This window comes from Bactrocera neohumeralis, chromosome 2, assembly GCF_024586455.1.
Source record: "Bactrocera neohumeralis isolate Rockhampton chromosome 2, APGP_CSIRO_Bneo_wtdbg2-racon-allhic-juicebox.fasta_v2, whole genome shotgun sequence".
NCBI classification, from domain to species: Eukaryota; Metazoa; Arthropoda; class Insecta; order Diptera; family Tephritidae; genus Bactrocera; species Bactrocera neohumeralis.
This window is the reverse complement of record NC_065919.1, coordinates 22,109,650-22,123,335: the sequence shown is the minus strand read 5'-3', so window position 1 is coordinate 22,123,335 and position 13,686 is coordinate 22,109,650. Positions and strand designations below refer to the sequence as shown.

Genomic DNA, 13,686 nt, shown 5'->3' with positions numbered 1-13,686 from the left:
AAAGTCTAACGGTGTGTTGTCATACGATCGTAGTGGCCAATCGACCGGCCTAAAGGGTGAAATTATCTGCTCATCGTCTTGTTGAAACCAAATGTCGCCGAGATCACGAGCTTCAATTTCAGGTATCAAATAGTCGGTTGTCATGACGCGATATCAGTCGCCATTGATTACGTTCTTACCGGCATGATTTTTGAAGAAATAGCGACAATGACTTCACCTGCCCACAAACCACACCAAACCGCTGTTTTTCTGGAGACTTCGGAGTGAAGTGATTGAGCCATGTTTTACCCATATCGATGCAAAAACGCGGGCTTATTACGCTTGAACATCTCTAGATGATCCGAAACATCAACATCGTCGTTGTGTTTGGTCAAAAATGACCCCCAAAAATGATGATAACCCTCGTATTTCTTACTAGCCATCCTCAGATGTTCTCAAAAAGAGAACAAGCTAACCATTCCAAAAGATGGATATTTTTACGTTGAAGCCACGTTTTCGTTGACCTCCTTGTATGGATTCTTGCGTTGTATTGTTGAAAAGAAAAATATTTTTGCGGATAACTGTGTAGCAGACTGGTACTCGGAACTATTCACTAGGCAAGTAGGGAATGCCAACGGTACTGTCCCGGAATTGAAAGTGCGCCCGTTACATTAAACTACGTTAAATTCGCCTCTGCCGAAATTGCGCTGTACATCTCCTCAGTAACCCAAAAAGCCGTCTGGATCATCAAAGTTGAACTTTTTCTCATCGGAAAAAATCACCAAGGATCAATAGTAAACAAAGTTTTTAAGCGCAAATTTTGTTTTTCTTAATCTTACCTGATGCCGGTCTTTATTCATGTGATTTCGTTCAAAACTGAGACGAGGGTTTTATGATGTTGTTTCAAGAGAGGCGCTTTCTGCATTTCCTCACGATTTCGTTTCATTGTTGAAACAGAAGCATAAATTCGGCTAACGTTATAATTAAAATTTTTTCTACAGAATAGTCAGAATTACCATAGAGTTTAAAATAACATCATTCGGTTTTTGGAATGGCAACACATTTTTTTCAGTATTTCATAGAAAAATAATATAATATAATTTATAGCAATGAAACAAAGTGTATTTAACTTGTTTTAGTTTATTTATTTGTTTCAATGTTATGATGAAATTTTTATACATTTAAAAACGATATAAGTGCGATTCATAGGTATAAACTTAACTTAATTGAACTTAACCAAGCTTTAGTAAATATGTATATTTGCATGAAGCTCAAAGCTCAAAGCTTTCTTCTTCGGCTTTATGTTTTATTTACTCGGAAGCACGCGAGCTTTTTTTTAGAGCTTTTATCGTGAGTTTTGGTGGTGATTGTAACAGATAGAGAGCTTTGCATATTGAGATGACAGTTAAAAGCATAGTAAAACTTAATTACTTTTTTGAAAAGTTGAAATTTCAACAAAAAAGAGTTAATTTATAGTAAAAATATATACAGAAAAAAAATATCTCACACTTTTGTGTAATTTTAACAACTAAGTGTTAAAAAATTTACTCAAATTTACTATACATATTACGTAGAGGGACTATTTTCTGTAAGCGAGTGACAAAAGAACGCTCAATTCAGCCAAGAGTTCCGTTAAGTCGCTGCCTTTTTTAAATTTTACCAAATTTGCCGAAAATATTACAGTCGAGTTTGTGTTGTTGATTTACTAGTGTTCGCATTTTTTAGCGAGTATTCTGTTGCCGCCAGCTTACGAGACAGTGGTGTCAAAATTTCTTCCATAAAAACAAGTTTTTTTTAGGTACTAAAAAGTATAAATTCGGCTTCCAATTAGATATGCTTTAAGTGAGGCAAAAAACATTAACATTATTTGTATTTAATAATACTTATATCCTAAACCATTATTTCTCTTATTTACTTCTAACTATATACATACATACATTTTACTACTGTGATCAACTCAATTGAGGATATAAAAGCTGAATCGAAGAAGGCTCTAATGGCCATTACGACGGAGGATTTTTGCAAGTGATATGATGACTGGAAAATTCATTGGCATAGGCGTATTGCAGCGAGAGGGGATTACTTTGAAGGAAATGAAATAGACAAAATTCACCTTTCAATTTGATCACAGTAGTATTTTTCACTTCTTTTCTAAAACTATTTTGGAAAGCTTTCTTAACTGTTTTAAAACTTCAAACTGCCAAATAGTTATGTTTATCACAGTTCAGACAGCTTCGGAATGTTGGCCAATGGGGTTTAATGTTTTAATATTACGTATATTTTATGTTGTTCGTGGCTTCTCTTTACAGTTGACCAAGTGCCAATTTTCTCAATATTGTCTCTTATTTATGCATACTTTAACATATCCTTAGTGTTTAATGTCCTTCATAAGGAATAACGCAATAGCGCCAATAATTCCGCACACACCCATTATGCTCATTGGCAGCAGTGGGTCCACGTGTTCCTGCAATGATCAAGATAAAATTAGAAACAAAAAATTATGTAAAATCAAATTGGTTTAGAGAAAAATTGTAAAATATAATATATTAAGTCTAAATAAAATATTTTTAATTTCATTAGAGAGAATGAAGTTGACATCAGCTGCGATGGCCTGCAGTGTCTTCAGCGAATATTGATTTTTTCAATTCATTTTCCATACGCAGGTTTGTTGGACAGTTTCGATGTCGTATTCATAAACCAACGTCAAGTCATTTTGTCCTATAAAAGACACTAGACCGATACCTGTGAAAAAGCTTCAAAAATATATCAAGCTTTAATGCTGCTTAATACCCGTGGACAAAGCGAAATAGGAGAAGACTCCTGGCTAAGGACCGTAAACGATGGAACGATTTCAATCTGACAATTCCTCGTTTCCAATTGCTAAACGTCAAAACCTACTGAACTTTGACAGCGACAGAGCCAATGAGAGATGAGTTTTTTTTCTTTTTATCTCTGCTGCTGCCCTTGTAATCGTGGGCATACACCATTAGACATACATATTAGCCCAAAGAGTTTAAGAAGATTGTAACGAATTTATCACCCAGAACCCTAAAAGAGAATTTTCGAGCAAAGATGGTGAAGAGTTAGCAAAAACGATGCAAAGTCAGGGGAAATGGACCATGTACGTGTCGGTTGATTCCCAGCATTGAGTTATGGCTAAAAAGTATTCACGGCGAGGAAGATTTTTACTTACAATAACACAATGAGAATGTAGAGCATACACAGTTCCATTGTACGCAATATGAGCATGAGAGACCTTACCTTAAGTGTTCAATTCAATTCAATTCCAATTTTACGTTGCCGGAATTGACCCGGATTTTATCCGGTCAAGGGCTGTTTTTTTCGAAAATCGAATCTCATGTGAGAATGGAGCCATGTGTAGATATTCACGCAAGTGAGGAAACTTTCTCTGAGCCCCATTCACTTGGGAGTGGCCAGAAATGATTCTTTTACATGTGGCTCATGCAGCTCACGACTTCCGGTCTTAGACCAAGTAGCATCTGGCGACTCGTTTGAAGACAACTAAAGAGAGAAAAAGTTTAATCCACAGGATTGTGCGCTGGATGAGAGACGAAAAACGACTCAACGAGAAAGTTTAATCAGCCTCGGATGAGAGAACCCCCCCCCTTTTGATGACGGCAATGGCAAACGAATTAAGGATTACGATTTGGGTGCATGCACCTGGAATGTTCGGTCCCTTAATTGGGAAGGTGCCGCTGCCCAATGCGATGGACGGGACAAAAACTGAGGCGAGTATAGTAGGTCCTTGTGGCATTTATTAAAGTGGCCATATAAAAGAGCGCAAATTCGGTGTGGGATTCGTGGTGAGAGAGAGAGAGCAAGAATGCCTTCTATGGACGCTTGGGGCCCACCTATGAGAGCTACCCCCGGTACGATGTCAAAATCGTGTTTGGCGAATTTAACGCCTAGTTAAGCAAAGAAGGGTCGGTAAATTCAGACTCCATGATGAAACATCTCCAAATGAATTGAGGCGGATCGACTTAGCAGGGGTCCGAATTGTGGTTATCTGTAGTACTTAATTTCACCATAGAAAAATTCCTCAAGCTACCTGGCTGTCTCCGGATCGACCACGTCACCAGTGGCCCTCTAGACCAAATGGTTGAATAAAAATCATTAAAACCCAATTAGACCGAGAACAGTAGCGGATAATAGAACTCCACAACCAATAAGTAAGTAAATGCAACTTGTAATTGAATGCATTCAGACTATTTAAAACGTATGAGCAATTCTCAAACATCCTCCCGAAGTACATTATTTGACGGTGGCACCGTGGGGATCGGTACATATCGGTAGAAGGTTTAGTTTGGATTAAAGTTCCACACTGACATGGGGTTCAGTCTCTCTATGCTTTCTCCTCATAAAAAAATGTCTCGTTAGCAGTAATGATGAATTTAATGAATGAAGGGCCCTCAACTATATTATCAATCGTCTCTTTTGCGACCTCTATTCCACTATGTTTTTGCAAAATAGGTCTTTTCTTTGTAACATTTACTAAAACTTTTTAAGTTGATCTATAAGATGATGAGCACTATTTCTTTAATTTTTTCGATATTATCGTCTTTAATAGAGATGGATTGATGGATCGCGTGAGGCAAGACTTCGATGAGTTCACGAGCTTCACTGAATGTTTTCCGCCACTTAATTACTTGTGAATGTCTTACCTCTAAAGTAGACACTCAAAAAAACTCTGAAATATTTTCAACGGTTTTTTAGCCGTCTTTGCATTGGAAGCTCTTTGCTTAAAACTTTTGTCCAGCAGTTTTTCCAACAGCTGAAAACACACACCAATTGACATATGTAAGTATATAGATCAAACTTCACACGTTTGGGTTATACTCGTTACAAACAATATTTAAGTGAAGCAAACTATTATATCGGGTGATTTTTTTGAGGTTACGTGGGATTTCAGACATGGTGTCAAAGAGAAAGATGCTCAGTATGCTTTGACATTTCATCATGAATAGACTTACTAACGAGCAACGCTTGCAAATCATTGAATTTTATTACCAAAATCAGTGTTCGGTTCGAAATGTGTTTCGCGCTTTACGTCCGATTTATGGTCTACATAATCGACCAAGTGAGCAAACAATTAATGCGATTGTGACCAAGTTTCGCACTCAGTTTACTTTATTGGACATTAAACCAACCACACGAATGCGTACAGTGCGTACAGAAGAGAATATTGCGTCTGTTTCTGAGAGTGTGGCTGAAGACCGTGAAATGTCGATTCGTCGCCGTTCGCAGCAATTGGGTTTGTGTTATTCGACCACATGGAAGATTTTACGCAAAGATCTTGGTGTAAAACCGTATAAAATACAGCTCGTGCAAGAACTGAAGCCGAACGATCTGCCACAACGTCGAATTTTCAGTGAATGGGCCCTAGAAAAGTTGGCAGAAAATCCGCTTTTTATCGACAAATTTTGTTCAGCGATGAGGCTCATTTCTGGTTGAATGGCTACGTAAATAAGCAAAATTGCCGCATTTGGGGTGAAGAGCAACCAGAAGCCGTTCAAGAACTGCCCATGCATCCCGAAAAATGCACTGTTTGGTGTGGTTTGTACGCTGGTGGAATCATTGGACCGTATTTTTTCAAAGATGCTGTTGGACGCAACGTTACGGTGAATGGCGATCGCTATCGTTCGATGCTAACAAACTTTTTGTTGCCAAAAATGGAAGAACTGAACTTGGTTGACATGTGGTTTCAACAAGATGGCGCTACATGCCACACAGCTCGCGATTCTATGGCCATTTTGAGGGAAAACTTCGGAGAACAATTCATCTCAAGAAATGGACCCGTAAGTTGGCCACCAAGATCATGCGATTTAACGCCTTTAGACTATTTTTGTGGGGCTACGTCAAGTCTAAAGTCTACAGAAATAAGCCAGCAACTATTCCAGCTTTGGAAGACAACATTTCCGAAGAAATTCGTGCTATTCCGGCCGAAATGCTCGAAAAAGTTGCCCAAAATTGGACTTTCCGAATGGACCACCTAAGACGCAGCCGCGGTCAACATTTAAATGAAATTATCTTCAAAAAGTAAATGTCATGAACCAATCTAACGTTTCAAATAAAGAACCGATGAGATTTTGCAAATTTTATGCGTTTTTTTTTAAAAAAGTTATCAAGCTCTTAAAAAATCACCCGATACTTTGTGCAACATTTTACGAGAATATAAATTTTAGTATGCCTCCAATAAAACCAAGTTATACTCACCAAAAGCCACATATAGGGTGTTAACATTAAGGCTGTTCCCGCTGCTAGATTACCCATGCCCACACCAAAATTACGCACAACCGTTGGATACTGCATGGCGGTGTACGACGGAATAATGGCATTGTTGGCGCCAATAACACATTTTGCTGTAAAAGATAAATATTTATATATATTTGAATAATTTTTATAGTTTGCTCCCAAACATAACTCACCAATTATTGCCATCGCGATCACGGCAGTTTGGTTTAAATCTCGGGTTGGCACAAGATTTGTAGCTAAGCAACAAATTCCGGGTACTAGCATATATGCGATCAGGCTACGTCGCAAACCCACTTTCAAGACTACAAAAATGCTGACACAAACACAAACCGCTTCAATTGCGCCGGCTACGATCTGCGTTACAAAAATATTTATAAATAAAAAGACAAAAATAAATAAAAAACAATTATTTTGATTCCTTAAGAAAACCCTCTAATGCATTTCTGTATGAGTAATTTGGTCGTTTCACTTAAACCTTCAAAAACTTAGTAAAGACTTATGTATTTCATAACTGCCATGCCTCGGCGAGGTCGGAGGTATAAAACGCCTTCTCAGCGCATACCGATTCTGCGAAAGAAGACCAACTATTTCCGGACAACTCGTAAGATAAAAAATTTACACAGAAAACAAACAAAAATAACAAGTGCGATAAACCTTAACGGAGTTTGACAAAGACATTCTCCACGTCTCCAGTCAGAAGAAGATTAGCGGTGTGCCCAGAAGAGCAAACCGTCGCAGAATGAAGCGAAGGGAATTCTGTCCAGAAAGGTCAGGCAATGAAGCTGTCATAGACCATAACTCCTCTTCACCATACAGGAGAAATGGGTCCAGATTGACCTCAGACTGTTTAGTCTAGTTTTAAGCTATGTAATCGACAATCCGGTAGGTGCCTACAACAAGTCCACGGACCGCGGTCGCTAAAATCCGTGACGCCTTTGAAGGCCTTAAATTGAATCTTATATTCGCCAAGGTTATCCCAAAGAGACCTTCGTGCTCGCATTTGGCTGCCTTCTCTGTAGGAGCCAAGCAAAAAGTTCTTGATGTGCATCAAGGGCAAAATAAGTCTATACCGAAACGAAGCTCAGACGAGTTGGCCAAACTATTCGCCTCTTTAGATGTATCCAAGGTGGAGCTTATACCAAGGCCGAGATTCCAAGCGAAGCCAGGCCCTTCTCCACCTGGTTTTTCCAACGGAGTGGATGTCTTCTTCTTCCTATGGTTCCCCCGGCGGTTACTGCGTCAAATACTTTCAGAGCTGGAGTATTTGGACAACATGACCTACGCTGGCTAGCCGCCGTCTTTTAATTCGCTGAACTATGTCAATGTCGTCATATATCTCATACAGCTCATCGTTCCTTCGAATGCGATATTCACCATGGCCAACGCGCAAAGAACCTTTCTCTTGAAAACTCGCAACGTCGACTCATCAGTTGTTGCCATCGTCCAAGCCTCTGCACCATATAGCAGCACGGGTATAATGAGTGCCTTATAGAGTTTTATTTTTGTTCACCGAGAGAGGACTTTAGTTCTCAATTGCCTACTTACGCCTGTTGGCAAGCGATATTCTGCGTTAGATTTGGAGGCTGACGTTGTTGTTGGTGTTGATGCTGGTTCCAATATAGACGTGGGAGCCTAGTCGCGAGTGCGACGACTGTTTGTTTGATGACAGGAGTATCCTCTGCATAACCAAGGAACATTCATTGAAGGCGAGCTAAAATGAGAAGGCGAAAAATCCCCTCCACATGGTGCGGTAGGTCCCGCCATTTAAATAACGCACCCAATGATAAAGTACGAAAAGCTTCAGTCCTAGAGTGAGAACTCAAAATCCACCAGGTTGTGATTTGCGACAATTCCAATTTCTGAGAATGTCTTAGAATCGACAAATTGGCGTCTTCAGCAACACTTGGCTAAAGGGCAGCCAATACTTTCATTACTTAGAGAGTTTTTTTGTCTTATTGGCACTTGACATTCTACTTCCTCTATGAATGCTCAGCTCTTAACCAGACACTGATTACTTAGAACCCATCACCCGTCAAGTCTTGAATGGCTGTTCACAAAAACAGAGCGAATATATTGGGAGCAGAAAATGATTTGAGGACAAAATTGAGACGAGATAGCAAGATTATAGAGGTCCTACAAGACTGCATCAAAATGACGCACTTAGCGCTAATTTTTGAAAAAAAGGATTAACTGCTACCTCTATGAATTTGCACAACACACATACATACTTATTTGCAATTCCTTTAATAGCGCTCTTCCAACTCACCGTATTCAAATAGATATCACCACCCAAATTGCTCAAATGCAAGGTCAAACCATAGTAGACGATAATCAAAGTCAACCAGACAATCAAATTCAGACAAGTTGTGCGCCAATAAAAACGATTGAAGACCACCTTTAATGGATTCTCATGAATATTGGGTATAGCTTCGGTAGTCCCGGCCATTGCCGTTTCAATGGTGTGACCGCCTCCTTCAGATGCTGTCATAAATGCTGGCAGTGTGTGTTGTTGTTGTGTTTTGATCATAGTTGATGCATTGCTGGGCTTGGGTATTGGTGCCGGTGCTGCAGCTTCAAGTGTCTTCTTATAGTTTGGCGGCAGTGTGCGCTGATTGAGCTCGGCAGCACGTTCTACTAGTGCATATAAATCATTGAGACGCCCTTGTGCGAGTAGCCAACGTGGCGACTCCGGCATGCAGTACCTGGCATATGAAAGAAATTGGGAATTGTATGATTAAATGAGGAATAATAGATGTGAGATTACATACATACATATCTACATATAGTTGCTGGTAAAATGGACGGTAATCAGGGGTGGGGATGAAGCGAAATAAATGGGAAGGTAATTATTAAATCAGATGATGTAACGCCGATACCCGACGTTATGGGCAAATCTAACTAAGTCTACGCCACAGAACCTGATAAAAAAAAAACATGAAATGTACTAAGATGAGGTTAGTCTTCTTGTATTACGATTGAAGAGTGTTAAGTCATTCATTTTGACAAGTTGTAAAAAGCATGAGAATACTACCGATTTTTCGTTTATTGCTTAAAATTTAAGGTATTTCTTGGTTGGGTTGAAATACCAGAGAAGAAAAAAATATACATAGCTCTTTTCTCTCACTCGATGACAAAAATACGGACTCGTAAACTATTAAAATATTTTATGGAAAAATATTGAGTAAATATAATATATCATCCATCATAGAAATTGTATATCACCTCCTTCTCTACGCCACTCTAATAAGCGATTGTAAGTACTGCTCTAGCTCTACTTGTCCCAAAAAGATAATATTAGGCAGTACTGGCATTCAAAGGCAAACAACAATAATAGCAATAACCAATTGAATCAGTTTACATATCAATTGATTTGATTCTAGTTAAGAGAGCGCATCCAATTCAATTTACTCACACATATGTACATAAACTGTTGGAAAATAATCAGGCATAGGTAAGCATTTGAAGGGGTTTCATGAGTCGATAGCACCAAAAGACGCGAACAAAGCATAAAATGATAAACCAAATAAGCAGCTATACCACAAACAAATTATTTAGACATTCTTAAATACATAGCTATCCTTATAAGCAATCAAATCTTTGCGGGAAATTCTAGCATTCATGTGAAAACAGTAAAATAAAATAGAGCAAGTAAGGAAGAGCTATGTGCGGGTGCAACCAAACAATGTATACTCTTGGAACTTGAGCAAAGAAAATACCTTAAGGTGTAAAATGTCAACGAGAGGATTGAAATATTTGCCGATATATCCAGCATAAAGTCACCTGGAAGTTCGAAAATCTTTATATTAGTTGTATGGGGGACACAGGGAAGTATTTTTGATCCACAGAATTACTATTCTCAGGAAAGGATTCTGTCTGAATTTATATTGTACATCTGACACATTGACCGATATATTCGGTCAAAGGTCAACTATAGACACTGGTACCAAGGGGCTTGAGCAGTTTTGGCTGGATATGAACAATTTTTGTTCAAAAGGTGGCATACATTAATAGAGTTATTACTGCAAATTTTTATTTATATTGATTACATCTTGATTTGTGTACTGGAAAGTGAAAGACTTAAATGGAATTTTAAATTGTGTTATATGAGAAGTAGGCGTAGTTGTAATCCGATTTCGCCCATTTTTCACTGTGTTATGGGAATAGGAAAATAATGCCACATACTAAATTTAGTCAAAATCGGTCTGTGGAGCCCGAGATACGAGATTTCACCACAAAAGTGGGCGGCAAAACTCCTATCGTGAATTTTCATACCGGTTCTCATAAATCCCTCTCATATCATCTCGGAGGTAAAATTTAATGTCTTTGGCATAATTACTTATTGATTTATTGCGCTTTTCGTAGTTTGGAATAGCACCGTTATATGGGGAGTGAGCGGGGTTATCTTCCGGTTTCATCCAGTTTCACACAGTCGGTAGGTGTTCCTATAACATTTGTGCTGTAGCTTTAGTAGTTTAGGAGATATGTACATTACATTCAAAAAAATTTTTTGTTTTTTATTCAATTGAGACCGCAAAAATAGGCCTAGACACCCACTTCCAAATATGAGTTTTTAATTGTAACGGGAAGGTCCTCCGCCTAACGGTTTTCTATTTTTTCTTATTTTTACCTTGTTAATTAGGTTTTTGTAGGAAATTGAATGCTCTAAAATATGGTCTCCTATGCCCGTTTAAAAGATATTAACGGTTGAAATTTGACTATTTTTGCTTATGAATTTTATAACTCAATGAAAAAAAATTATTATGAATAGATTTTTGGAGAGGCTTTCTTTGAGGTGTCTAGGAACCTATTTTTGCGAGTACCAAACGAAAAAAAAAATTTTTTTTTGAATCACCCTAATGTACATTAAACCTATTAGAGACCGTGGCCTCGCCCACTTTTTTAAACATTTTTACCCACAGGTGCCCCTTGCTACTGCGATCCCCTGTGATTAATTAGAGGTTTTTAACTTAATAGTGCTTAGTTATGGAACTTTATAGGCTTCGGTTAAGGACATTTTGTGGGTGTGGCACTGATCCGATTATGCCCATCTACGAGCTCGTAATTTTTTTCACAATACGAACGCGCATACGAAGTTTCATAAAATATCTCAATTTTTACTCAAGTTGTAGGTAGCTCTGACGGACGGACAAACACACAGTCACCAGTATTTCAACTCGTCTCGTCATATGATCATTATATATATATACACAACCCTATATCTATATCGTTTACTTTTAGGTGATACATACAACGTTAGGTGAATAAAACCATTATACTCAATAGAAACAGGTTGCAAGAGTATATAGAAACGAATGCTGAAATCATTAAGCATGAGCAACGCCAACGATACATCAGTAGGGCGGCATAAGGCGCTATTGTTGGCTGACGACCCCGATTGAGGTGAAATGAAATTGATTTTAATTTCAATAAAGTGATTTTCGTTGCATAAACCAAAGGGTCGATTGCAAGGAATTTGAAGGAAAATGTCAACATGAATTACATACATGTACATATGTACACACATTCATACCACACTAAGTGAAGGCATGAATACTTAATGGGCACATTCCGAGTTAGTCAAGCGCATAAAAAAGGTTAAAATGGCTAACGAAAAAGGGATAAGGGCAGCTTCATAACAAATAAGTGGCCTATGAGTATGCGATTTGAGGCCGAGGTATGCAAAGAAATTAATTTTGCATTAACAGTATATATATGTATGTAAAATACATAAATTGAGACGAGTTATTTGTATAGGCTATATTAGTTCGAGGCTCCGACAAGTGAGCAGGTTCTTGAAGGGAAAAGGATGCAAAGTTTCAGATCTAAATCTCAAAAACTGAGGAACTAAGGATGGACAGTTGGACATTGCTAAATCGACTCAGCTCGTCAAGTTGATCTTTTATATAATTTATATATTTTATATGGTATCCAACGTTTCTTTTAGGGTGTTACAAATTTCCCTGGCAAATTTAATATATCCTACTCAGGATATAAATATTGTTTAGGGCCCGGGTAAGCAGTTATAGGGAGCTAGGTCTGCCTGTGATTCGATTCACAACTCGAGATTGCTATTAGTCCGAATATACTGAATGGGGCTGATTTCTTTAGAAATTAAAGACTTCGTATCAATTTTATTCTTACTAAAAAGGGCCTTAACGCTGTTCGATTCATCACCCATGAAAATATGGTTTAAACTATTATTTCTGTTTAATCATTAAATTTGTGCAGCCACTTCACTTACCAAATCGGTAGCATGCATAACCAAGGTAGGGAAATCGCCAATTGTAGTGTCCGCCAGTCCCGAACAAAATATGCTATGACAGCCATGAGAATATACGAAATCGGAACGGGCAAAATATTTAAAATGCCCGTTATGGTACGCCATTTGCCAGAAACCAACTCAACGACGAGAACGAAGCTAACCACAGTCACTGTCATGGAGGCAAAACCGGCAAACACACGCATCGACATGAACATAGCCAAATTGACGGAGTAAGCAATTAAAGTGCCTGGAGGGAAGAAAAAATTTCCTATTTTAAAATCGAAATCTACGAAAATTCCATAAGCTTTACTTACCGGAAATAATTTGTACCAAAACGAAACCCATCAGTGTATGCTTGCGACCGAAACGATCGGAGATCCACCCGCTCGACACACTGCCCACCGCTGCGCCGGCCAAGAAGCACATTTCCACCACACTCACCATGTGCTGACGACTGCAAACCAAGCCGAACTCTTCAATTATCGAGCGTGCGCTACCATCTTCACGGGAGAATTCAAAATTGTTGCATTTTATTAGTTTCGCGGTCTCAGCGGCGCCAGCGGTTTCAGGTAGCAGCGAGTAATTTAAATTTAGTATAGAACAGGCGCCAGCAGGTTGGCTTAGATTGCGCCACAGCGTTACATCCATATCGGGTGCGGTGTCAGGGCGTGCGCACCAGTAGTCCTTGGCGATGGTCTAGTGGTGATATATTTAAATAAGTGGTAATTTTAGTTTATTATTTACAAATAATTAATTGTCAAAGATATTTATATAAATACTATGATTAGACTATAACATGGTGTTGCCACTGCTTCGATTTATTTAAATATAAGTGCAGTTTCATAGCCGCCAATCTGATTTATGGCTTTTCACGGACTACCGGTGCGGATATGTGTGAGAATTTCTGGCACAAACAATAGAAAATTATTCATAATTACGAGGGTTGTTTCAGATGTCAAGTCGGCTGTTAAGTGTTGGTGCTGTACCCTAAAAAGTTTTAATTTATATGGTTAATATACTTTTCTAAGATAAATCTCACAGAAAATCTCCGAAAGAACCTTTTTAAAGGTATATGTATATTAGATTGCGGTTCTTTTCCAATCAGAACTCTTTGAGAGACACAATGAAGAGCTTTGTGCTGTCAAAAAACTTCTGAAGGTGCGCAATAAATT

The 13,686-nt window shown here is 38.4% G+C and overlaps 1 protein-coding gene across 1 annotated transcript in view; it reads right to left on the bottom strand.

Annotated features, from left to right (window-relative positions):
* Positions 1 to 1,103: 1,103 nt before the first annotated feature.
* LOC126750746 (organic cation transporter protein) overlaps positions 1,104 to 13,686 on the bottom strand; it is a 54,052-nt gene continuing 41,469 nt past the window's right edge. The window contains exons 2-7 of the mRNA XM_050460460.1: positions 12,829 to 13,210; positions 12,494 to 12,761; positions 8,519 to 8,954; positions 6,426 to 6,606; positions 6,214 to 6,359; positions 1,104 to 2,443 (exon numbers count right to left, since the gene is read on the bottom strand). Of these exons, the coding sequence (XP_050316417.1) occupies positions 2,348 to 2,443; positions 6,214 to 6,359; positions 6,426 to 6,606; positions 8,519 to 8,954; positions 12,494 to 12,761; positions 12,829 to 13,210 (1,509 nt within the window). The 3' untranslated portion in view covers positions 1,104 to 2,347. The remainder of the gene's footprint in view (positions 2,444 to 6,213; positions 6,360 to 6,425; positions 6,607 to 8,518; positions 8,955 to 12,493; positions 12,762 to 12,828; positions 13,211 to 13,686) is intronic.